Below are 26,449 nucleotides of genomic sequence, written 5' to 3'. Positions count from 1 at the left end.
TCATTAGGACCGCCTTTAACAATTCTCATAATTGTTTGTTGTGCAGGCGGAAACCACAGAACCTGACGCCGCCGGGCAGCAGTGACGGGGGCAGCTCGGCGGGCAGCGGACAATCCCCCTCCAGTGTCCACCCAGGCAGTCCACCGTCCGCCATCGAGGGCCCACCACTCAAGCGGCCCGGTTACTACAACGGTGCTGATGGTCTGCCCACCAAGCGCCAGAGGATCGCCCACAACCGCAAACCTGAGGAGGTGAGGCAGTACAAAGTGTAACCAGTTTTGTTTTAACAAATATTGGAATTTTTTGAGAAACTTTGTGAAAATAATCAGGAAGAAATTTATCATGTGTGAGCGTAAAGATCAGTAAAATCCGAAGAATTTTTAAATAAGATTTGGTATGCTAACAAAACAATAAAATGTATTTATATTAAAATAATTAATTTACATATTTACCTGTCGTAGCATCCAGAGAACCTTTATGGCTGTAACATTTTAAACTGTTTCATTTTAAATTTTATAAAAGTATATTTGTGTTTTATGTTTACGCATTGGACATTGTTTGTGTAAAAGACTAGTTTAATCACTTATTTATTTAATTCAAGATTCAAAAAGTCTTTATTTGTGAACTGTACAAGAATAGTGTCAAGTAAAACACAAATTTGCTGTTGAAATACCATTAAATTAATTATATTAAGATAACAACAAAATACATATAATAGTTCCCTTCTTATTTCAACTTCTTTCCAAAATTCCTCAAATGAATAAAGTGTTAGGTTCAGCGGGTAAGATTTTCATTTTTTTTAAATTTTGTTCTTTACTTATCACTCTTGGTAGGTTTTTAAAGAACTTAGGTCCCATAAAACCAGTTTTCTTTTTGAAAAATTCGAAATTATGTTATGGGACATTTCTGTCGCGCCTTGTGTTGTATTATAATAATAATAATAATAATAATAATAATAATAATTTTATTTTGTCATGAAAATGTATTACATCATTGACAAAGTCATAGTATATTGCTTATTGTTAACCAAGTCAATACAATAGTCAATAAAGTCTTACAAGTAAATTAAATAAAATAAATAAAAAATCACAAAAAATTGACAGTACAAATTGTCAGTAACAGTAACAAACACATTAAAAATCAATACTTTTGGTGTTGAAGAATTTCATCTAGACTGTAAAACGGATTCTCCAACAACCAGGAATATAACTTATTCTTAAAGATATTCAAAGGGATATGAGCAATATTTTTTCTCCAGAAAGTTATAAAATTTTCAAAGATACTACAACATGACTGGTGAGGGTTTTGCTTAATCGAAAATGTCCAATTTCAGCATTGTTTCGATTTACGCGTGTTGTGGTCATGAATTTTATGTTTAAAATTTAAACAAATTTGGATTTTTATGGATGTAAACCACCGAGTCATATATATACAAATTTAGAAACCGTATGTCTGAAAACGAAAATTTATGAAATGGGGTTTGCAATGCTCTCTGGTATCACACTTTTTTAGAGCCCCTAATTGCCTTTTTTTGTAATACTTTGTATTTAGGAAATTCTGGTGCAATTACCATATAGGACTAATCCATATCTAAAAACAGATTGGAAAAAGGCAAAGTATGCCGGCTCTTATAGAATTTAGTGGTACAATTATCATTCAGTCTACTCAGAAGATTAAATGACTCGTGAGAGTCTTTTATTTAGATAATCAATATGTGTTGCCCATGTCAAATTTCTATCAAGGTTGATACCCAAGAATTTAACTGAGTCTGAATAGCTTTCGTCCAATGACCAGCAATATGCTCTAAGAGTAAACAACATTTTTGTTGTTTTGTCTTTATTTAGCAAAAACCCATTAGCATGAGAAACCAGTTTGATGCATTTTTTTAATGTATCATTTGCCAACAGCTCCAGATCATGTACACTTTGACTGACATTAAAAAGTGTTGTAGTATCATCTGCATATAATATGGTTTTCGAGTTAAGAGATAATGGTAAATCATTTATATAGATTAAAAAAGAGTGGGGGACCTAGGACGGAGCCCTGTGGAACTCCCCACTCCACGAGGGCTTTCTTTAGACCACTTACCATTATTAAAGACCAGTTGCTTGCGATTGTTAATATATGATTCAAAAAAAATTTAGATTAGGCCCAGAAAATCCGTAATGTTTTAGTTTAGATATAAGAATTTTACTATCAACACAATCAAAGGCCCTGCTCAAGTCACAAAAAGTAGCCCGAGCAAAGCCCTTGCTCTCGAAAGCTGAGTGAATTTGTCTAAAACTAATTGATCTAGAGCATTAAAAGTTGATTTATCCTTTCTAAACCCAAATTGTGAAGGTTCCAGAAGGTTATTACTTTCCCAGAAAGTAGTAATTTGCTTACAAACCAATGATTCATATTAGCTTACCCAATACAGGAATTAACAGAAAATTGGGCGGTAGCTTTGAGGTTGGTCCTTAGGACCCCTTTTAAAAATTGGACATACTCGTGAAATCTTGAGTTGCTCAGGGAAAAATACCGTCATGAAGCGAGCAGATGATTAATAGACACTGCCAGAGGTTCTCAGCCACACTACCAATAATACTTTTTAACAAATTGTTAGACATACTATATTATGTCCTTGACTATCAGAATTGCTCATTCCCCTGACAGCATCCAAAAAATCATTTGAAGTAACAATTTTCCATTTAAAATGTACTAAGCTATCATTAGAGATTGATTCCATAAGTTCAACAAATGTAAAACTGGAATTAACAACACTTATTTTTAATTTCTTTTACAGATTCGAGAAAAAAATCATTAAACACATCAGGCTCAATATTACAAATATTTTGTTTTGCTGTTGCTGTATTATATTTAATTACATCCCAGGCAGCTTTACATTTATTTTTACTATTTTTGAATGTACTCAAACATTTTTAGCATGTTTTGCCTCATTTAATAGAACACCTGTATTTACACTTCAACTCATAAAACCCCATATTTAGATGTATATTATCCCTGTTACATTTTCTTAATCTGTCCAAGAACAGTAGCCTTTCCTTCATGATAGCTAATTGTCAGTTGTATACCAATCCTGTTTGTATTGTTTTTATGCTCTGTTCTTTTTCTATTTACCCTTTTAACAACTTTGTAATGATTAATACTATTCAGTATAACATCAAAAATTTTAGTAAATAGTGTTGCAGAACTTTGCTTAGTATATTCACTTAACAAGGACGGCCAATCATAAGACTCCAGAAGTAAAGAGAGAGGTTTAATATTCTTTTTAGGTAGTACCACGCTTTGAATACTATTTATATGTTGAGAGGTACCCCTTGAGTCAACAAATCCGTCTTTTTGACATGCATTAACAAGTATCCCATCATGATCTGAGTAAGGAAACGATTAAGGTAGTTTAAGAGGAGACAATATAAATTGTGATTAAAGATAAAAAACATTATCTAGGCAATTTTTACCCCTGGTTGCATTTTTATTCAAGGGGAAAAAGTTGAACTGTCTTAAAAATGTTTAAAAATTCATTTGCAGTTTTGGTATGTTTTGTAATATCAAACTTACTATTAAAATCACCCCCAATTATAATAGTGTAAAATTTCCAATTCATAATAAAATTTAAAAATTTCTCCATTTACTAGCAAAAATTCCTGTGGATTGGCCATTTGGGAGAGTGATATACTGAAACTACAACAGTTTTACAATCATCTAGTATTGCAGCTGCTGCCTCAAAAATTTAGTTCGTCACAAAACCTTGTTACATCACATTCCCTAGGCTTTAGTCTATCACTAACAAATATACAGGTTCCTCCTTTATTTGTTTTGATCTACAAAATCTTGCAGCACAAAGAAAACCCAATGGGATAAGAACTAATAATTTCATCTTTTGACATCCAGTGTTCTGTTAAGCAAACCACTGAAATATTTAAATCAAGCAAAGAAACTCTCCAAAACAGAAACCTTATTCTTTAAACTTGAATATTTAAGAAGATTATATTAAGGCTGATTGATTTTTGTATTGTGCATGGCAGTGCTGTACATACAGGTAGGCTAAATACATTGTCCTGATCTATCAGGTGACAGAGATAAATTAATTTGACTTATATTAGTACTATTTACAGTTGTGTTTAAAATATCTTGAACGACACCCTTACCGATCTCAACAAGCACAGCACTAGACACTTTAGAACCTATATTTTCAACCGCACTACAATTTTCACTTTCATTTTGAAATGCTGAATGTGTGAAAGGCGGCTGAGCTGCAGAGTGGGTCATGGTCAAAGGTGTTTGCTCTCGGTACGGTGTTGCTCTCAAAGGTATTGATGACTATTAACTAAAATTTGAGTGTTTTCATAAATATATACAGTTAAAATTCCATTTTCTGTAAATAATTTCTTAACAGAATCAGTCTTTTGAAATCTAAGGATAACACGTAGAGCTCTTTTTTCTTGGACTTGTAACTTATCCAGATTCTTTTTTGTTGTTGCACCATATATTCTTATTCCTTATAATAAGTGTGAATGTTCTATAGAATAACACATATAATGTTGCTAAACGCATACATGTTTTTATCACAGGTGTTTAGGAGGAACGAGAGTCCGGTTCCAGCGAAACCCAGTTTACCGGTGTCGCGGTTTGTCAACAACGTGAGCACGACCGGCTACCCGCTGACGTTACAGCGGCACGAAGAGCCCCAGCCCCCTCGCCAACCCCCGCCTGCCCCCTCACAGCCCGAACCGGTCACCAGTCCCGAGAAGGAACGGGAGAGGAGACCCCCTCAAGCCCCCAGCACACCTTTATATAAGTACTTGATGTGAGTACTTTCGCAATATAACGCAATCTCTCTCCTCCCCCTAGCTCTAAACTCAGAAAGATTCAGTACTTTCCAAAAGGAAAGCTCAGGAAAGTTTACAACCTTTCTAGCTATTAAACTCAAAATTTTTAAACATGTACGGTAAATTTGCACAATTTATTTACTCTTGAAACAAATCAAATAGTGCTTTTTATGATGAAAAATCAATGTTAAGTCGTGTTTTTCTAAACCCCTGCGTTTTAGATAAAAACACATGTGGCCTTTTACTTTATTTTACAATTTTCTTTATGGTATATTATTAGGTTATTACACATGATTTTAGATTGTTATTAATTGTTGTTTATCACAAAAATATTGAAATTTCAAAAAACATTTTATAATAGATATTTCACCTCAAATTGATTATTTTTTCCATGGAAACATCATTGTGTAAAGTGATATAAAAATTATAAAAATAAGATTTTTAAATATAAAAATAGGATTTTTTTTATATAAAAATAAGATTTTAAATATGAAAATAAGATTTTTAAATATAAAAATTTAAAAAAATAAGATTTAAAAATATAAAATAATGAAAAATAAGATTTTTAAATATAAAAAATAATATTGTTAAATATGAAAATTAAACAAATAAATTTTTTAATATAAAATTTATAAAAGAAAAGTTTTTACATATTGTATGATGTACAATATTCAATTGAAAATAAAATATAAGCTGTTTTTGATAAAAAACAAGTTTTAGGTGAATTTTTTTGTGAAACGCTGAGTTTTCGTCAAAAATCTTTGGCCCTTTCTCATAGTCACTCAAAAAAATAATCTGGAACTTCTTCATAGATTTTTCATCTCTGGCACTAAAAGGGTTCATTTACAATAATGTTATTACTCAAAGGACTGAATTACTTTGCTCATAATATCAACTTTGTATCCAAGGAATAATAACAATAATGAGGCACTCAGAATGCAGAAACCCGCTGGCCGCACAGGGCCGAGACTGTAAATAAATTATTGTCTCCCGTCCACTATTCCTTCATAGTTGTAAACTAGAATAACTCGTACAGGTGGGGTAGGAAATCTGGTAGCGAAGTGAGTTGCTAAATGCAAATGTTTAGTTTTTACAATATTGTCAAATTTCAATAAGCTTCAATACAATGTTAAATATTTATATTTCTCACTGGTGGAATTGAAAACGTTACAAACACACGATAAAACAGTAGTTGCAATAATTAGTTACTGCAATAACAACACAGACTAACATTATGTTTTTACTGCAAATGTAAACATCGTAGAAGATAAGGAAACTTACAACTGCGTTGCATACTGAACTGCACTGTGTAAAATGCAGCTTCCTACAATTTCAACAACACAGACTAACATTATGTTTTTACTGCAAATGTAAACATCGTAGAAGATAAGGAAACTTACAACTGCGTTGCATACTGAACTGCACTGTGTAAAATGCAGCTTCCTACAATTTCAACAACACAGACTAACATTATGTTTTTACTGCAAATGTAAACATCGTAGAAGATAAGGAAACTTACAACTGCGTTGCATACTGAACTGCACTGTGTAAAATGTAGTTTCCTACAATTTCAACAACACAGACTAACATTATGTTTTTACTGCAAATGTAAACATCGTAGAAGATAAGGAAACTTACAACTGCGTTGCATACTGAACTGCACTGTGTAAAATGTAGTTTCCTACAATTTCAACAACACAGACTAACATTATGTTTTTACTGCAAATGTAAACATCGTAGAAGATAAGGAAACTTACAACTGCGTTGCATACTGAACTGCACTGTGTAAAATGTAGTTTCCTACAATTTCAGCACCGTACATGTAGACTGTAATTGTGACCCTAACTTTGGAAACGAAACGTTTTATATTCCTTATTTTGTTGACTTATTTATTACTGTCTAACAACAAAAAACATTGTCTATTCAGCGATAGAATTCTCTATCCCGGGCTGTCGTTTCTGTATATATATAATATTAGTTTCTAGTCATATCTATTGTAATAAATATTTCATCTACTTAAATAAATAAAACATTAAGAACACACATAGACATGGAATAAAAATGTAAAATAAATGTAATAAATTACGGAGTATCCTTATTTTTTTTTATTAACAACATATACTCATTTCATATACTCAAAAAATTCCTATAAAATTTTATATAACACTAAAATTCCTTAAGCTTAAGCCAATCTGACGTTTTTGATTTAAATTGTTTTAAAGGTAAAGATCTAAAGAAAAGAGGAAGCTTATTAAATTGTTTTAATTGCTGGTATTTATGGCTTTTATAATATTTATCTAGCCTTATATTAGGAGTTCTAAGATTATCTTTTGATCTGGAATCATACTCATGGAGTGTACATTGTGTTTCAAATCAATCTTCATTTTATAATGTTGTCTGCAAGACTCTGGATAGGATAATCCAGCTAATATTCTAATAGAATTTTCTTCCAAACAAAAGCGTTTTTGTCTGTTTTGGAATTACCCCATAGTCGAATGCCATAACACAAGTGACTGTGAAATAAGCCGTTCTTTGTCATTATAAGTGTTTCTAAATTTCCACAGGACTTCAGTTCTCTCAGCAGGAAAATTACCCTAGAAAATGCTGTACATAGATTATAATTCCAGCAGAATTTTCTATCTAGATAGAAGCCAAGTAGTTTTACAGGTTTGAATAAACTATCATTAATTCGATGGTTTTTAGGGGTGAATATTATATTTTCCGTTTTGTTTTCATTTATTAGAAGGCTATTTGCAGAGTACCAAGCTATAGCTAGTTCTGCACTAATCAGTGTGGTGTCATCTGTGTACAGTACACATAGAGAAGGAACGTGTACGTTAAAGTCGTGTCTGTTACAGTGACTATCCTCCAATAAAGTCACCGGAGCAACGCCGCCGTTACAAGGAAGACTTCAACAACAACTACGACGAGTACCGGAAACTCCACACCATCGTCGCCAAGGTCTCCGGCAAGTTCGCCCAGCTCGAGCAACGGCTGCTCAGTGAGGAAAAGGACAGCGAAGGCTGGAAGGTAATTTGCTCTTGAGGCTTTTATCACTTCAATCTCAGAAAAAATTTGTATATTTAAAAAAAACAAACACAATAGAAATTTTCATTAACCAACGGATTTTATTGTAATTTTCCATCACGGAATTGACTGACTTTTAACTAAGTAGAATACAAAATTATAAATAATTCACGACATTTAAAATTTAAATATTCCAATCGAAAATGTCAAAATCCAGACAACAGTTTCAACCGGATCCTGAATATATATTTAAGTTTGAAAATTCACTGTATTACGCTACTAGACTACTACAAATATATTAAAAAAATAAGCAACGTAATACTCTTTCGTAATTTACCATTTTATGATTCCTACAATGATTATAACATTTTGCGATGAGAAGGTCGGTTTGATATGTTTTCCTGAATATTTTAAATTTATAATTACTGTTTTTGTTTGTTATTGTCAGATTGTACAAGTTGATTAGAAAACATTTAATAGCGTTAAATAATAAATTTGAAAATGAAAAATAATTTATTTCCTTTTTTTTATCTTGGAAAAAAATATCACAACATAAAATATATATTTGCTAATAAACCTGACCAATGGGAAACCATAGCTAGTCAAAGTTTCTTGTTTATAAGATCCTAAATCGTGTTATGTCCTCTTTTATTTTGTAATTAAAATTTTAAGTTTTTTGTACGAGTACTTTTTTCTTTTTATTTATAGGTCGGACATAGTCGTGAATATTTGGATAAATTTCTTTAACGCTTTCTTCGAGAATGTGACGCAAAAAAATAACACTAACAAAAAATAAAGTTGATGACATAATGAAACTGGCCACAATTATATTAAACGCAATTTGTTTTAGATAGAATAAATCTTCACAGTTGCAAACTTGAAAACTAGGGTAATTTTTGACCATGAAAATTGTAGTTACATCAGAGTGATTGACTTAAGAGGTTTTAATGAAACGACCTTGAATTTTTTTACCCATAAGAACAATGTTAAATATCATGCAGTTTTACACCGTTACTATTTATTGTAGCTTTATCTGAGGTTGTCATTTGAAAGATAACTAATACGCATCCAAACGTTTAAAAAAAATTTTCTGCGAGGGTTTACTTTTTGAATATTTAAACAATGAAATACAACAAAGTTTGATATTCTTTTTCTAAATAACGTATAAAAATGTTTAAAAATAATTTTGCGTGCTTTTAATTACATCTTTAAATGAGAAATCCCCCATAATTATTCGACTGAAATTAAGTTACTGGTCATAAAAGTGCTCGAGGTTTCGGAAGATTAGGAACCGTTAAATAATAGTTAAAGTATTGGCACTGGCGTTGATCAACTTTTCAAAAGTGCATTTCTGTCTATTTTGTAAAGTAAATCGTCTATTGTCAGATTGATAAACTAAATTTTAAACAAAATTAATATTCTGCTTTTAACTAATTTTTTTATTCCTTAATATAAAGTGAAATAAAAAACGTGTTGTTGGTAGAAGATAAATTTTACGACATCGCTAACATTTGCTGTTATTTATCTTGTTAGTACCAATTACAGCTGATTGGGATCAGCAATTAGTCCTCAAAGTAGCTTGTTGTTGTTTTGATTGTTTATCAAATCAATTGTGGGTTTTTTTTTTAATTTCCAGTTTTTATTGATAATAGCAGCATAAGTTAAAAAGGAGCCCTAAGTTTCGTATTGTGCAGCTACAAGCTTCCTTATGGTCTAGATTTCCTTATTTGACTTCTGTGTTTCATTTTAGATACACTTAATTTACCGATCATTAAACTGAATATTTGCAGAAATCGTGTACAAGTTTTGTTTGCTTTTCTTCCTTGTGAAGAAAATATAAAAACTGGGGGCTTTATTCTGAAATACTGGACTTTTCTCCCTCTACGATGTTTTAGAAATAACCCAAGAGGTTTTAATGTTGCTGTTGATTAAAATTGGCGCATCTTTTGAACACTGTAAAAAAATAGTTTTGTATACATTTCAAAGTAATTTATTTTCAAACAGAATTTTTGCTATAAGTCTATTTATTTACATTAATTTTTACATTTATAATAATTACACTGTTAAATAAAACACATCCACAGCTCTGTCAGAGGAATTTCCGCCTCTTATCACATTTTATTTCTAGTAATAGACAGCTAATCTAAATTTTTCACCCAATTTACAAACTTAACAAAAAAAAATAAAGAATTACCACATTAAAACGGTATTAATATTTGGGATTTGTTTCTAACGAATGTTCTTTGATTTTGGAATCACAAAAGTAATAAAAGGAAATACTCAGTATATTTTAAGAGGAAAACTATAATCCAGTGAGCTAATCTAGTGTTAAGTTGAAGAAGCAGCAGTTTCTCATAGAATAATCTATCGCTAATGTTCCAAAAAGGATAATAGAGATTGAATAATCGATTTCTAACGCTGGAATTGACGGTTGGTGTTGTCGTGTTGCAGAGAATAAAGAATCAGATCTTACAAGAATACCAGGAGAGCAAAAAAGACAAACAGCACCACGACGCGAGGAAGAGGTTCCAGTATCTCCACGACAAGTTGTCCCACATCAAGAAGTTGGTCCTGGACTACGACGCCGCCCACTCCACGTAGCTGCAGGCCGCCCATTCCACCCACTCGCCACCACATATATTTTTGTATTTAATATGGAACTCATTTCTCCTGAAATTTGTTTAGGTTTGTACGTACTACGACTTTGTTAGCTCAGTTGATCATTATACTATTATTGTTAGTAATAAGTTGTTAGCAATAAAATCGGTTTTATTGCTTTTCCCCCCGCTACTTTGGAACAGTTACCATCTGCGCGTTTTTCGGGAGGAAGTTTCTAGATTTTTTTTAATTTTCGGGATGGTCCACACAACTCTTCAAGTGCCCAAATCCGCCAGCTGCCTTATTTGGGTTTGTCCGATGTTCTAGTCCAGTTTTATTTCGAGATTTCACTTCGAGATCGCCAGTGTCTATTTTGCTTTATCTCGTTTTAGGCGCAGTTCCAACTGCCGGTTTTATCTCATTTATTTTTTCTGTTAAGTTTAATTAATCTCAGACTCTCTTTATTGTGTTTTAAAATTAAGCTAATTTTAATGAGTTTAATTGCTTTAAATAATTGTTGTTTAAGCTCAATTGAGATTTTATGCAAAATATGTTGAATTTCAAAGCTTCTTACTGTTTGTCAAGATATTATATTGTATAATGGTATATATTGTGTAATTATGAATTTAATCTTGTATTACATTATTGATTCAAATTATCATTTTGGAAAAAATACAAATTCCAACTAATATTATTTTGATTGTTAATACGCTAAGTAAAAAAGTGAAAATATACATACAATTAAAATATTCCAAAACATACATGGAAATAAATTTAATTTGAATTAAATATAGGATTATTCTCTAAAAAACCTGACCATTAAACAAAATCTATTTAAACAATTATAAAATAGAAAGTAATTTTTTACTTTGTTTTAATGTATTTTTGACAAACTGTCAAAACCGTTTGGCAGCCAAATTCTTTTTGCAGTTCAACACTTGAACAAAGTTCATTTATTTAAACAAAACCCACAAAAAAATATTTTTTTTACCATAGTTTTGCTACAGAGTTTATTTTACAACAGTTTCGTTTTTATTTTAAAGAGTTTTCATCTGTATTGTTAAACTGTAGAGTATAAATTGTTAAAAATGATTTTATGGTTTCTTCCAAAACAAGGAAGATCTGATGCCTTCTTAGTGTGCTACTATACATGCAGTAATATCGTGCCATTAACGTAGTTGGCTAATTCTGGTTGTATGTTCTTTGTCGTAATATCGAATGGTTTACAATTTTAAAACTGTAAAGCGTTTATGTATGTGTTGAAATGATTCTTTTAATCGAACAAAAGTACAACAGTTGGTGTTTCAGATGTTTAAGTAAAATATTAGGCGTTAGTGATTTTTTAAGTTCTGTCTCTTAAGAAATCTATTTCTTTCTATTTTAGTCTCGTTCTCACTTCATTCAGGTAATTTTCTCGTAAATGCAGTAAACGGTTACACTTTACTTAACACTAATGGAACGTTAATTGTACTTGAGTTTTATCGGAATTTTTCGACAATTCACCGAAATGACAGAATTAAAAAAATCACTAGCCCCTGCGATACGTAATATTTAAATTAAAATCATAATGTTACTATAGTGAAAAACCACGCTGTCCACAAGTAGAAACATTTAATGTTATTTGTCGAATCACAATCTGGTTTACGGAAGAGTTAGTTGTACGTCGGTTATTGACCTCACTTGCGCTTCGAAGTAAGTCTTCCAACCGAGGTGAACCGATAAGTTTGTGTCAGTTGCGCGTGCGTCGCGTAGCGCACTCACAACTCACAGAACGTCTACCTCTCGCAATAATGACACGGGCACAGTTTTTAGCCGATGTAATCATGTTGTTGCGTACTGTCTGTTAGTTATAAACAACGAGTGTCCTTCTTGAAAACGAACCGGTTCAAAATGTCAACAGTTTTATGCAAAGATTTATGCCTCGACACTAAGTGTTTCTTTATGTTAAGCAATAAATTTTTGACGTTAAATGTTTGATTGAATTAGAATCTACTGTTGTGTTAGTGCGAAGTGTGTAGCAAACTTTACTCCACCATTCTTTCACCGTCCTCAACACATCCAGCCGATCATCTTTAAAGTCCAATATCTGTTGTTTTCCTCCTAGAAACTCTGTTCTGTAAATGTGCAAATTCCTCGTGTCCATTTCGTTTCTGGTTTTTTGCTCTTTTTCCGTTTTCAGTTGTCGAAAAATGTTTGAAAACGTGTGCCATAAAAATGTGCCTCTCTTGAAAAAAAGAAATTAGATTCTGTTCCAAATTCTCTAATTTGGTATTTCGTTCGGTTACAAGTTTTCTTTTGACAATCAAGCAATTTTAATACACGTGTTCCGTTACCTTAGATGAGATTCTTGATTTGCAAATGGACACAGAGGCAATTATTCCACATTTACAAGAGACCCAAGGGTGGATCTAGTACTTAATGGAAAAGCTGTAATTTATTGATGTAATTTCTTTGTTTTGAAGTTTTGAATTTGGCAGAAAAAAATTAAATTGTCATCAACCGTCTAGAAAATCGGATCCAAACAATGGATTGTAGAATATTTTTAAGATCAGTTATATAATTCGGTTTTGTAAAAGCAGCACTTATAATACTCTGAAGTTCTACAAAACTTATTCAAAGTATTATGAAGGGTTGTCTAAATGACGGTTGAGCTTTGGGTTGTTTTATTATTAAATTAACAGTTGTGCGTTTTCATACGCAAATTGAGATGTCTGTTTGAAAATTCAAAACAAAGAAATAACAGACGCAATATTTGTGGTCAGCTTGAAGAGTATTTTTATACATCTCCAGTGGTTTGTCCCGCTGAGACCGGTTATAGTAAACATTTAACAAAACTTTCCTATGTGTGTAGTATAGAAAAATTGCAACATCTATTGGGATAATGTACAGTGTTTCTTTTACATATTCAGTGTTGCAACTTTTTTTGTAAATGGGTATTTTATAATCTGATACCTAGTGTATATAATGTTCTGTGTTAAAGATCAAGATGTCGGAAATTTTGTTAGTTTTTGGTCGAATATTTCTATGGCAATTTGAGATTAAAATTAAGGGATTAAAAAAAAATTTACCAAAACTTCCGCATTTTTTTTATTGTAAAAAAATACTCAAGAATTGAATTTGGCAAAGAAGAATTTATTCTTAATGGATTCGGAAATTAAGCGTAATTACTTAATTAATTACAAACCAGAGCCAGAAGTGGTTTCTTCAATAAATTTAAAAAAATTCCCCAGATCTTCTGGTCTGGTTTTCTATAGTCAATACAATTTTTAAAAAGAAGTAAAATTTGTACACGGTCATTAATAGTGGTTGTTTAAACCTCAAAATTAGTATCCCTTTTTTTCCAAACTTAAGCGAATATTGTATTGAAATTCAATTTAATAAACAGCTGATTTCTGCTTTGAGATTGATTTAATAGGCTTTGTTACATCTTCTGCCATATATAACGCTATAACATTGTATAACAATATAACGTAGTTGCCGTACAGAAATAAACAAACTAATACGAAGACTGAAGTGCTGTACTAGAAGAGGGGGCACTTGTGATTATACGTGCAAATTGAATTACTGACGTTTCAACAAAAGCGCAAATGAAATTACTGACATCTTCACTAGTTGAGAGGATTTTAGTACTTGATGTAAAGATTTTATAAAATAATGTAAAAATCTATCTGTTGTTAGAAAATATTTATAGATTAGAACAGTCTGGATTCAACTGAATTTCGAGAGGTTGTGTGTCTTGAATGCTCATATTTTTACTATTAAAGTAGTGAATTTTTTTACACATTAGTTTTAATAGTTTATTTGTGGGAAGAAATTATTTCTGTAATACATGATGTTTTTAAAACGGTCCTCTCTGCACAAGCTCGTCTGCGTTTGCTCATCCATCGGTTCTCCGGCATCGTGACGAGTTTCACGTTTGTTGTGTGACGATAACAATATTTGAGCTACAATTTGTTAAAAAATACTTGTTTAACTCATTTAGTTCAGTTATGAGTTCCAGTTTCAAATAAAAATGACAGGTATATTGAATGGGTTAATCCTTATCCATAATAACAGAGTAATTTGTAGAAGAAGCTCTTTTCGGAGAGACTACATTTTGAAATTAACTGAGTTTTGATCATTGATATTGGAATTTATCCGAGTCTAGCCGTAATTTCATGAAATAGCATTCTGTTTTTTCCTAGTATAAAAATTTGCTAGCAGATTATCTTAACTAATTTAGCGGATACTATTTCGTTTTCTTTTGATTATCCGTAATCATCTTAATACTTACGTAAATGTTGCAACAACGTAGAAAATATAAAATATTGTATTTAAAATACAGTGCCAGGAATATAAGTTGAAAATTTGGAATATTGATTTATGATTGTCACATGCACATCAATCCATTAGAGGCTATAAGAGTTGTTTCAGCTCACTTATATGTAATTTTTTTTTTTCTTGATAACAAAAATGGTTGAAAAACTACCGGACAACTCTAAGCTAGTTTTCAAATACCAACTGATATGTATAATCTTGGAATAAGCAACAAACAAACAAGTCTGTGTAAAGGTTTTGGAAATAGACTGGAGAATGTGCGTGGGTGCCGACACAGACGGATGGATGGGCAAACGAGAGCGTGGACGGTGCAGACGAGTCGACGTGTGTGGGTGGGTATGGGTGGACTCTTACCGTAGCTGTGATCGGAATCTTATGACAAATCTCTCCACCATTCCCGAGAGACTGAACTGCCATGAGTGTGAGTGAGTCAGCCAGATATTGCCAAATCGCCGAGTCCAGGAGCGGGTCCGAACCCGCGTCGGAACCCCTCCTCGACGTAATGCTGTACGCTGTACGAGTATTTGTAATATATGTAGTATAAAAAGGACTGGACTTACGGTATTCGACTAGGACCCCTTTTATGATTTAAGCGAATTAATATAATTATGTAAGAATTTAGATCGATATATATTACCATTTTTGCCTACTTTCGATGTTTCATATTTGTGGAGTCTTACTTTTGTGTCCTTCTTCCTTACGCCGGCTCGCGAGAGCGCGGCGTGTGACGGCACAAAGAGGGTTCAGGATTGTACACTGTGCTTTTTGAAATTTGAAAGTGGGATTTAGTGTGCCACTATGTTTATTTCGTCTTGCCGCTGTCTATGTACCATTCCATTACGTTCTTCCCCCGCATTAACACGCGAAACACCGCGTTTTATAATTAAATGTGACAACGAATTCTCATTTTATCTGTTGTGTATTTATTTTTTTAATATTGGACAAAAAATTTACTGCAAGCTCTGCTAGTCGGTAGGTAGTTTAATAAGTAGTGGTTACAGTTTTTCCCAGCTCAAAAAAAAAGGAAGTGTATTAAATAAGGAAACTTGGTTGTGGTAATTCAAGTAATGTATATTTTGTTGTTGTGATTTTCTTTTTGTTATTCTATTAATATTACTTCTCATTATTTTTTGCGTAATTGTTGTTCTAAGTTTTTATTATCTCCCTGTTGTATATTTTTATTGTATAAATTCATTATCGAGCAGAAACTGTATATTTTGTTGAACGCAACCGAATCGTACCAGTAATGATTTTTACTGTACAGCCAATATTTGGCGTGATTCCTTTTTGTTGTGGTTATCCCTTGAAAATTTGTAGTAAAACTCTTGTTTATGTTTTCAGAAACTGTCTCCCCCCCAGAAGTGTTGTTTCTTGGTTATGTTTTGTACTTATAACGGTTATTAAATACATACGTGTTTTATTGTATAACGTCGGTTGTGTCCCTCATGTCAATCGCTCGTTCTTCTGCTAATCTCTGGAAGGTTGTATCATAAGTTATGTATTGTATATTATATTTTGACTGTATACTTATTAATTATTAATATAATTCCATTTTTAGTAATATTGTAAATAAGAAAGCTCAATAAACGACTAAGCACAGTGTACATAATACAATGGCCTCGGGGTGGGATCTGACCCTCTCCGAGGCCTATTGTAGGTGATGATAATTTATTAGAGCATCTACGGATTGCTGGCAAGTGTATAATAATGTTTAAATTGCCTCTGACTCGATCGCTGTGGTTCTAAACACCAGGGTCAGCAATTTATATTTATGTGTCGTGTGCCTCTGATGATAGTTTATTTGTTACTATTTTAGTCAACGGTTTTGTAAACATTAAAAATGTATTTATAGGTTTTACGGAAAAGTGATTTTTATAATGAAGTTTACACATATGCAAACCGTTAGTGTATAAAAATCTTGTTAAATGTTTTGATATGTTAAATAATGATTTAATTGTAATTAGTTTTGAATGTTTTTGTTTTTGTAATGTGGGACATAAATTTGAAGGAATCAATGTGCATTTAAATTGCCGTTTCGGCGGCGACCACTGCAAAAAATTGTAAAACCGTAACATTTGTAAATTACTTTTCCTGATCAGGGTGTAAAAGAATTTGAAAATTCCTTTGGGGTTTGCTTTCACGAAAGTGATGTTACGAAATGAATGTTCGCTAATAATTGTAACACAAACTGTATCGTTTAACACTGCGAGCTACGCAGCGACTAAGTTTGGCGGGGTTCTTTGAAACATATCACGTAACTAATGAATGTTTTGGAGGTGCAGTCAGCGGATCGTCAATTAGACCATATCAAAGCTGGTGTACTTATGCTATTGGGTCCACTGAGAAGCGACCAATCTAAATAAAATATTGAAAAAACATAAAAAATAAAACCTATACTTATGCATGCAGCAGACAACTTTGATTTTTATTTCACCCTCCATGATTGTTTCCCTTACGCCTTGCACCTCAACAAAGTTTGGAGTATCCTGTGCAGATTTTGTGGTATCTTGGATAATTTATGGGCAATTACAAAAAAAATATTGTACACATCAAGTTTTCAAGTTGGAAATACTGATATTATTCGTTCACCGTATGCAAGATTTATTGCTACGAGCCTCATTAAACAATGATAAATTTTATGACCTTATTTTGGGTAGTAGAATAATGAGGCGTTAAAAATATGATTAATACGCTTCCAAACGTTTTTTAGGATCTTTTACGTTTTTATTGGTTATTCGTAAAAGAAATTTCAAACGTTTTGTACTTCTTATTTTAAGCATTCTAAAGGTGTACGCATTAAAAAAAAGGTATAAAGCTTTTCTCAGTGTATTAATTATATCTAAAATTGGACATCTGTCATAATTCTATGACCAAAAATACGATTTGAGTAGACTACTAGTAATTTTAGAGTTAGAACAATGATTTTAGTACTTTTTTCTTGGTCATTAAATGGTTTAAAATTATACGACCAGGCATATAGTATATAATATATTTTTGATTATTTTTTAATTATGCAAGTAAAAAAATATTTTAAAGGAAAATTACTTCATTGCAAAAAGAAATTTCATAAAAGCCCAAAAATATTTTTTCTTCAACAGGTTTATATTGTATTATATTATCTCATATCTAAGAACAAATTCAGCAATTAAAAAAATAATACTATCATAAAATGATGGGTTTATTAATTTCTTTAAGTGACAACTACAAAACGTACATTTTCTTAAAATCATTCTATACTCAGTATGTATGTTTGAAAATTAAACGTATCCAAGAATATGAATAACTTTATGTAATAATGTTTATGTTTCTGTGTCATGAGCTAAATTGTAATTAATAATGGAGCAATTATGAATTTTACATATAAGTATAACTTAAAAATTTGGATTTTCACTTATTCCGAACAATAATAATTTCATTAATAATAGAATATGTATTTATTTTCCACATCTATTTCACCCAATAAATGTTTATTTCAGTAAATTATAAATATTAATAAAAATGTTTAGTATGACTCACTATGCATTTTGTACCATTCATATATAATATTGGTAGAAACAAACATACACAATTATTATGAAATGTAATCTTATTAATGAATATCGACCTTACAATAATTACTCACAAAGAACTGACGTATTGTTTCACCAAGTAAACAATCACTTTGTTTACGTTTCACGTGTTATTTTTAAGACGTACAACGGAACATTACGCGTAAATAAATAATAAACAATGTACCAGAGTATTGAAGGACCTGACAACGTAATCCAATCCAACAAAGTAATTTCATCACGTAATGTTCTTATTTAAAATTACATTATGATTGTATTCAGGTTGTTTATGAATTATTAATCCTGTGATTTTATTGTTGCCATGATGGTTACCCATAAGACCAATATAAGAATTTTTATAATTTTTTTTATCTTAAAATCTAACTAAAAATCAATAGAGTTCTTCCTCGGTTCTAGAGGAACTCATGGTCCAAGTCTTTAGGAAATTTCTATCAAGAGTTAATGAACAGTCAGCAGCGTGACTATAAGACAGTCTATTGGGTTCTTAATAAAAGCATTTTTAAAACTGGTGTTAGAAAATTTCAGTAACACAGCATTTTGTTTTATAGAAGCTGAATAAAAATTGTTAAAACTTTAATAATTGATTAGGCAAAATCAAGTTTATAGAAAAAAGGAAGGAGTTTAGACGTTAGTAATCCACATTGAACTCAAGATCATTGCTAAGCTCATCTTTACGGGCAATCTCTAAAATGAACAGGTAAGATTTCTTGATAGAATATTCTCTCTCAAAACAAGAGACATTACAATGTAATGTATATGTGATGATTAGTAATATATGTCTTAGAATCGTGCAATATATTACCAAAGTAAGTAAGCTGCAGTGTGTATTTTACGGAAATCAAACGTCCTAAAAGGAGGACTTTTGGGGGTGAAAAAGGAGGACAGTATTAAAATTTTTACAAACTGTGAAAAAAACATTTATTAATATATTATTAGATAAACACATGTTATGAATTAGTATTGTATTGCTTGTAATGGAAATAAAAAAAAATCAAATTAGATTTTATTTTTATAATATAAATTGAAAAATAAAAGTAATTCATATTATTAAAGTGTTTATTGATTGATAAAAGTATTATTTTATGCTATTTTGTATGTGACATAAAATTGAACTAATTATTGTTAGAATCTTTTTCCTTAAAAATTATAACTGATCCGACACAACTGTTTAAATGATGTTAAAAATATTTTAAATTATTGCGAAATAGTTTGAACTAATTAATTATGTCTTCCTTTTTAAAACTGTGTCTGTCTTTAACCTAGATTGTAGTTATATGTATTAGTTAGGTTGGTAGTTATGCACCTGATGAAGAGATCAGATTGCACATCTTGTAAAGTAGTGTGAAAAGGAGCCAAAAGCATTTTGTACTGTATAAGCACATGATCTGGTTGGTTTTGAAACCGCTAGAAAAATTTTTGTCTAAGAAAGAAATCAGTTATCAGATACATTGTTTTTGGTAGAGGTCGAAGTTGGAAGATATATCGATAGACTAAAAATATGATGAATAAATGTTTTTCCTAGCTTGGTTTACTTAAAACCTACCTTTAGACTTTAAATTAATGTTAAATCTACAACATTTTTTTGTCTTTTATCAATGTATATTGCAATAGACAACGTCAATAAAACTAATTTGTCATAAAAAAATGAATATGGGTTTAATAACTATTATTGCTACAAAGTAATTTTATTTTCGTAAACCATTAAGACTTTAAAAATTTCACGATGTGAATAAAAGTATAAAATAAGAACACAATAGAATCAAATAACAGTATAAATAATACCAAAGAATGAAACTATAAAACAATTAACAACTGCTTTGGTAATGGTGTCAACAAAGTTTAAATTTGTAGAAAAAAATTCATCAAGGGAATTTTATTAGCCAGCTAGACAAATTGGCTGCAAATGGTTTCAGTTCTAAGCTTCTAAACGTTCGAGTTAATTGGATTTCTTCGAAGCAGTTGAAGTTATTCAGGTTTTCCTTCACATATAATAAATTTTGAATAAAAAAAATACTGAGAACTGTCGTTATATTGTAATCAATAAAACACAGTCTTAACCCAAATTGGCCAAAGTTCTCACTGTTTTCCTTTGCCATGCCAAAACTTGACTATTGCCCCAGAGCATCGTTGCATACAACAAATAGGGTACAAATCACTGAAATAAGAGGAAATCATCGTACATCTTGCAACACAGTTTTGTCATTTACGTAATAAAAAACAAGCTCTAGATAATTTTGAGATTACTGTGTTAGTGTGAGCTTACCATTATAACATTACGTGGGTGGTCCCCCTATGCATTTTTTTTATCCTGAGGGAAAGAGATGAATTGTCCCCGCACTTAGTCCTAAAAGAATCTTTGCCCCTCCCTTACTTATATTTGTGTCCTTAGAATCTGAGGCTTACAGAAGCCAATCAGATTTGAGGACTCCTGTTATCTGATGTCTTTGGGACTGAGGAGATATGCTCCCAGGAATCTTTTCCGAATGTTTGATATGGCAGGACAATTTAGCTGATTCCTCCTCTTCTCCGCAGTCTGCATTCATCAGTCTAACTTAGACCCACCTTCATAAGGTGTCTCCTATCAACATCCCTAATATCATTATTATATTTTAAAGTCCAAATTAAAATTGGGGATCGGATTGTGGATGATGAGATTGAGGTGGCAAATGAATTTAACAAATTTTTTGCAAATGTAGCCTGTGAGCAGGGCCCTCGTCCGTCATCACATCAAGTAAAACCCATTCAAAGACAAAGTCCAGTAACCTCAATGGTCTTGACACCTGTCGTTGAGGAAGAGGTGGATAGAATCATTCAGCAGCTTCCATCGAAAAAGTCCAATGATACTAATTTAATGTCAATGTGGCTCATCAAGCAGTGCTCTAAGCATATTGTGAGGCCTTTGACTGTATTAGTTAATCTGTCATTGTGCACAGGAGTTTTCCCCTCGCTCCTAAAAATCTCAAAAGTAACCCCTATTTTCAAAAAAGACGATCCCACACTCATCAATAGTTATCGGCCTGTCTCGATTTTGCCTGTAATAAGCAAAATATTCTAAAAGCTTTTTTTATTACGAATGCTTCAGTTTCTTAACAAATACAATCAGCTCTCAAATGAACAATTTGGATTCAGAAAGGGCAAATCAACGATAGACGCAATTGTGAGTCTTGTTGAGACGATTGTAGAGGGGCTAGAGAGTCGAAATCACACGTTAAGTGTGTTTCTCGATCTATCTAAAGCATTCGATTGTGTTGACCATCTTACGCTGCTTGACAAATTGGGGTCCCATGGCATTCGAGGCGTGCCGCTCTTGTGGCTTAGTTCATTTTTAAGCCACAGATCTCAAGTTGTCCAAATTTCAAACCATGTTTCAAATTCAATGAAAATTATTTATGGAGTCCCTCAAGGATCAATTCTCAGCCCTATTCTGTTCCTGCTCTATGTCAATGACATAGAATCATCACTACCACACGGAAGAATCGTGCAGTATGCGGATGATACGACTCTATGTTTTAATGAAACAACAAAATCAGTTTTAGAACAAAACACCTTTGTTGCAGTAAACAGTTGTGTGCAACATTTTCATAGCCTCAATCTAAAAACAAATTCTTCAAAATCCAATGTTATAAATTTTTCTTTGCGCTCGACAGACTGCGAATATGGCCCGGCCATCGTGTTGGATGAGGCCACATTAGAAGAGGTCTGTTCCTCGAAATTCCTTGGAATTTACCTTGATCAAGGTTTGACATGGAATTTTCATATCGATTACGTTTGCTCCAAATTAGCCTCAGGCATTTATGTGCTGAGGTCTCTAGCTAAATACTGCCCTATTCAGGTTATGATGACGGCTTATTATGGCTTGATCTACCCACATCTCACCTATGGACTAGTGCTGTGGGGTGCATGTGCAAGTAACCAATTTTTAAGAGCGTTCAAGCTTCAAAAACGAGCGATACGCATCATTGCAAAATTAAAATTAAGAGAGTCGTGCAGGCCAGCTTTCAAAAGATTGCAACTGTTGACTCTGCCAAGTCTCTACATTTTAGAAACGACGTCATATTGTATGCTTAAATACATCTTGACCAACGGACGGGATGTTCACTCGTACGAGACAAGAGGCAGAGAAAACTACCGAACTAGGAGACACAGGACGGTAGTTCATGAACGTTTGCCCTCACAAGCAGGAGTTCATCTCATCAACAGCTTGCCAGATGAAATTAAAAATTCACCTACGCATAAAAAATTTAAAACTCATTTGAAACGCTGTTTAGTGTCCAACGCTTTTTATAGCGTGAACGAGTTTATGACATATAACTGGGAGACCGCACAATCAGAAGACTTGCTCTCGAATTGAGGTGGGTAAAAATTGGCGATGAATGGAGCAGAGTGAGTGTCAAAATATATATATGAATGATAGTTCGATGTAGCATTTGTGTCAAAATTATTAGATACTTGACGTTTGCTATACAAATGTACTATTTGTCTCCGCAATAAATACTTGACTATTGACTATATCCTCCTACGTCTGATCTAGGAGAGCTACCCACCCTTTAGCGCAAGGAGAGATAAACATTTTGGATAGTCTTAATCCTGAGGCCCTACTCCAATTAAAGTTTCTTATCCTTTTTCCCAATCTTTTACAAGAGCTTTGTTGTTGAAGGCTATCCCGCAACCTGGCTCAGGTCCCACCATAATGGATTCAGCTTCCTTTTTGGCGAGGATGTCTGCTTTTTCATTTCCATGAATGCCCTCATGGCCTGGCACCCAACCGTGTGTTACTCTGTTATTCTATGTCCCTATGCCTTAGCAGCCATACTAGGTGACGGGAATAATCCGTTTTAATTCTGAGGAGCTACTCAACTATCAGATTACGGAGAAAACCGTCTTCTAGTGAGCAAGAGGACCACTTGAGCACGACCAGGCAAGGAAGATTTTTCCCTGGATCATGAGCTACAGGTGCTGATGGTGACAAGCTGAATCAAACTGACGAACTTATGTGAGTCCAGAATTGCTGTATTTCTCGGTCATTAGAGAAATTCCCATAGCAGAACTTTGTTAATCATCCTCAGGGCGGTTGAGTCTGCTTCCTTTCCCTATGTATTTTTTAGAAATTCCCAGATGGGACGCAAGTTCGTGGAATTCCGAAATGTCTGTCTCTAGGTTCACGGAAGGAGTATCCGAGTGTATCCACAATTCTTTCCTAGTTAAGACGATCTTATAGACTAACAACTAGTCTATCTCTTCAAGGAAAATAATACTGTGTTTGCCACTAACTTAATAGAATTTGTAGGTATATAAGAGTTTGTCTACAGCAACTCCATCATGTCAATCTCTTGGGAAGAAATAAAAGCTCGCCAACAACTTTTTTCTCAGTAAAACACTTGAGTCCACTAGCAAGATCACACCATCGTCAAGTGCCAATGTCATTGAAGAACTAGGCGATTGCAGAAACAGTGCAGGAAATAGGATTTTTCTGGATATTTGCCATTGTTCAGTGATACAATACAATCAGTAACAGTAACATTACGTTTCGAGATCTGCAATCTGCCATGTTGTGTGTCTATTCCGAGTACACTAGCTATAGAACGTGCACTCAATAAAAACCAAACACTATTTATTAAAACTGCACTCACTGGCCAACCAAGTAGAACTACGAGATCAGATTGCAGATCTTGAAACGTAATGTTACTGATTGTATTTTATCACTGAACAATGGCAAATATCCAGAAAAATTCTACTTCCTCACAATCCTTCAATCATCAAAACCAAAGGATGCAGAAATAAGTTTTACAGTTTACAAAAATACAATATCCAATATTGCGTCTTTTTGTTTTTTAAATCGTAATTATTTATTAATTAATCAATTATTTATTTGGCCACTATTTGCACAGTTATCATTTGAAGAGTCTTAAAACTCTTTCTTAATGATTCTTGATTTGACAAACCAACCATTACTCTGATAAATTTCTTTTGTAGAACTAACACTTTGGAGGCAAAACTGGCATTATGCTCTAGTCTATGCCATACGCTAGCCTGTTTTTCTATACACTATTTTAAAGTGTATAACAAAATAGGCCATAATACAGTCAAACCTCGATAACTCAAATATCAAGGGCTTCCATTTTGTTTCGAGTTTGGTACAGTTCAAGATATGAATAGTTCAAGTTGTTAAGTTTATAGTTTCTTGGAATCTTGTAAAGATAAAGAGGTAAAGAAAAGCAATTTTGAGATACAGAGGGAAAATACTACATTGTATTCCCTAGAATGAAGAACAAAATTAGGGGTTTTCAAGATAGTTCCAAGAAAAATATTCGAATAAACAGGTACAACTCAACTTGTGGAAGTCAATTTAAAGAGAGTTCTAGTTATAGATTTAATATCGCTCTGAACTTTGACGTAACAGAGGTAAAATTTAGTCATAAAATTATTTCAAGTTATCTACAGTAAGTTTTTTTTTATTTATAAATATTTTCTCAAGGGTATTGATAAAAATTCGAGCTATCAAAGAATTCGACTTCAAGTTTTGAAATGCGACTAAATCAGAATCATTTATTGGCAACATAAATATTTCATACGAAAATACATAGGCAAGTCACAAATTTTATTATACTTATGTATGTAGTAATCAGTGTTTTGTTACTTATATAGATACATTATGTACAGTTGCTAAGTCAGTTTACTATCTAAACACATGCTGAACAATTTTACGGACTCGGTTTCATTTTCTGAGAATTGAGAAACATTGCAAAGTGAAAAGTAGATGAATACAGTCATATTACCATTTACATGTAATATATTTTATTTACAATGAATCATATAACAAGCATTTGAAGAATATTGCCTCAACAATTTAAATGGTGGTTTGTCGTAAGTATAGATTTTTTAAATGTGATATTATTTTCTTTTGTACATTTTTTTGTTATTTTCTTAGAATTTGGTTTGTGTTACCTTCTTAAATGTGGTAAACATTCTTAGAACTATTTTTGAGAGTATTCTGTATTCTCTTTTTTTTAAAGAGACTATGATTGAATACAATAATTAAAGTATTCTGAAAAATTGATTATAAAAATCTGTGATCATATTTATAAGTTAACATGCCAAATTTTAGAGAAAGTATATTCTCGGTTTCGCTATATTCAAATATTTTTACAATTTTTATAAATATATTTATGGAATTATGGTTTTTGGTATTTGTGTTATGTAATTGCAGTAACGTTTTTAAAATTTGCCTAGATATGTTATTTACTAAATTAAGACTTCGTACAGAGTACAATGTCTAAATTTGTTGAACTTTGACATATTTCTCAGCTTTAAAGAAGAAGGAGGTATTATAACAAGGGTCTTCTCAAAATTATAATAAATTTGGTACTGGAGTAACAATGACACAAGTAAATTTCTTATTTGCAAGATCAAAATAAATTAAAACTATATAAAACATTAAATAGATGATTCCATCAAAACATTTACTTTTTCTGAGTACTAGTTAAATGTGCTTCCTGCATCCAATGTGGGTTTTCAGTCTGCAGTAGACCGTTATGGCAATTGTTTCCTAAGCTTAATTCACCTGAAAAAACTATATTTTAAAATTCTGTTTTGACATAAATTCACAATAATTGATTCTTCTATTAAAGACATCCTCTACTAGTCCACCAATTTAACTTAATACTGGTTAATATATGCAAATTTGTAATAATTAGTCTATTAGTTGTCTGACTGAAATTATTTTTCGATATTAATGATTATGAAAAATATATTTAAAAGACATGCTTTTTTAATTTCATTTTTATTCTCAGTTTAAGAAAATTCGTCTTTTGTATTGACATTCCAGTTATGATTCATTAGGTCAGACCAAATGCATGTGTTGAAAGTATTTGTTGTTTGATCGCTGAAACTATTATTGACTTTTCTGCTTGAATGCTTAATATAAATAAACATGATTGGGATTGTTAAATCAAAAGTAAGATTTAAAAGGTAAATAGTCACAGTTTCTTCGAGATTTTAATAAATGATGCTAAAAATTTAACTATTGCATGTAGAGATTTTAATTAATTTGATTAATAAAAATCTTTTAACACTTTCAGTTTCTCAAAATGATAAATAGTTCTTAAA

At 32.1% G+C, this 26,449-nt stretch overlaps 1 protein-coding gene across 1 annotated transcript in view; it reads left to right on the top strand.

The window, feature by feature from the left end:
* Window positions 1–11,065, top strand: part of LOC124366975 (RNA polymerase II elongation factor Ell) — a 142,045-nt gene extending 130,980 nt beyond the window's left edge. Inside the window, exons 8-11 of the mRNA XM_046823613.1 lie at window positions 47–251; window positions 4,575–4,810; window positions 7,691–7,862; window positions 10,311–11,065. Of these exons, the coding sequence (XP_046679569.1) occupies window positions 47–251; window positions 4,575–4,810; window positions 7,691–7,862; window positions 10,311–10,460 (763 nt within the window). The 3' untranslated portion in view covers window positions 10,461–11,065. The remainder of the gene's footprint in view (window positions 1–46; window positions 252–4,574; window positions 4,811–7,690; window positions 7,863–10,310) is intronic.
* The last annotated feature ends 15,384 nt before the right edge of the window (window positions 11,066–26,449 follow it).

Source organism: Homalodisca vitripennis, chromosome 7 (genome assembly GCF_021130785.1).
Source record: "Homalodisca vitripennis isolate AUS2020 chromosome 7, UT_GWSS_2.1, whole genome shotgun sequence".
In the NCBI taxonomy this organism is placed as follows: domain Eukaryota; kingdom Metazoa; phylum Arthropoda; class Insecta; order Hemiptera; family Cicadellidae; genus Homalodisca; species Homalodisca vitripennis.
The sequence above is the reverse complement of the archived record's forward strand: the minus strand, read 5'-3'. Positions and strand labels throughout refer to the sequence as shown.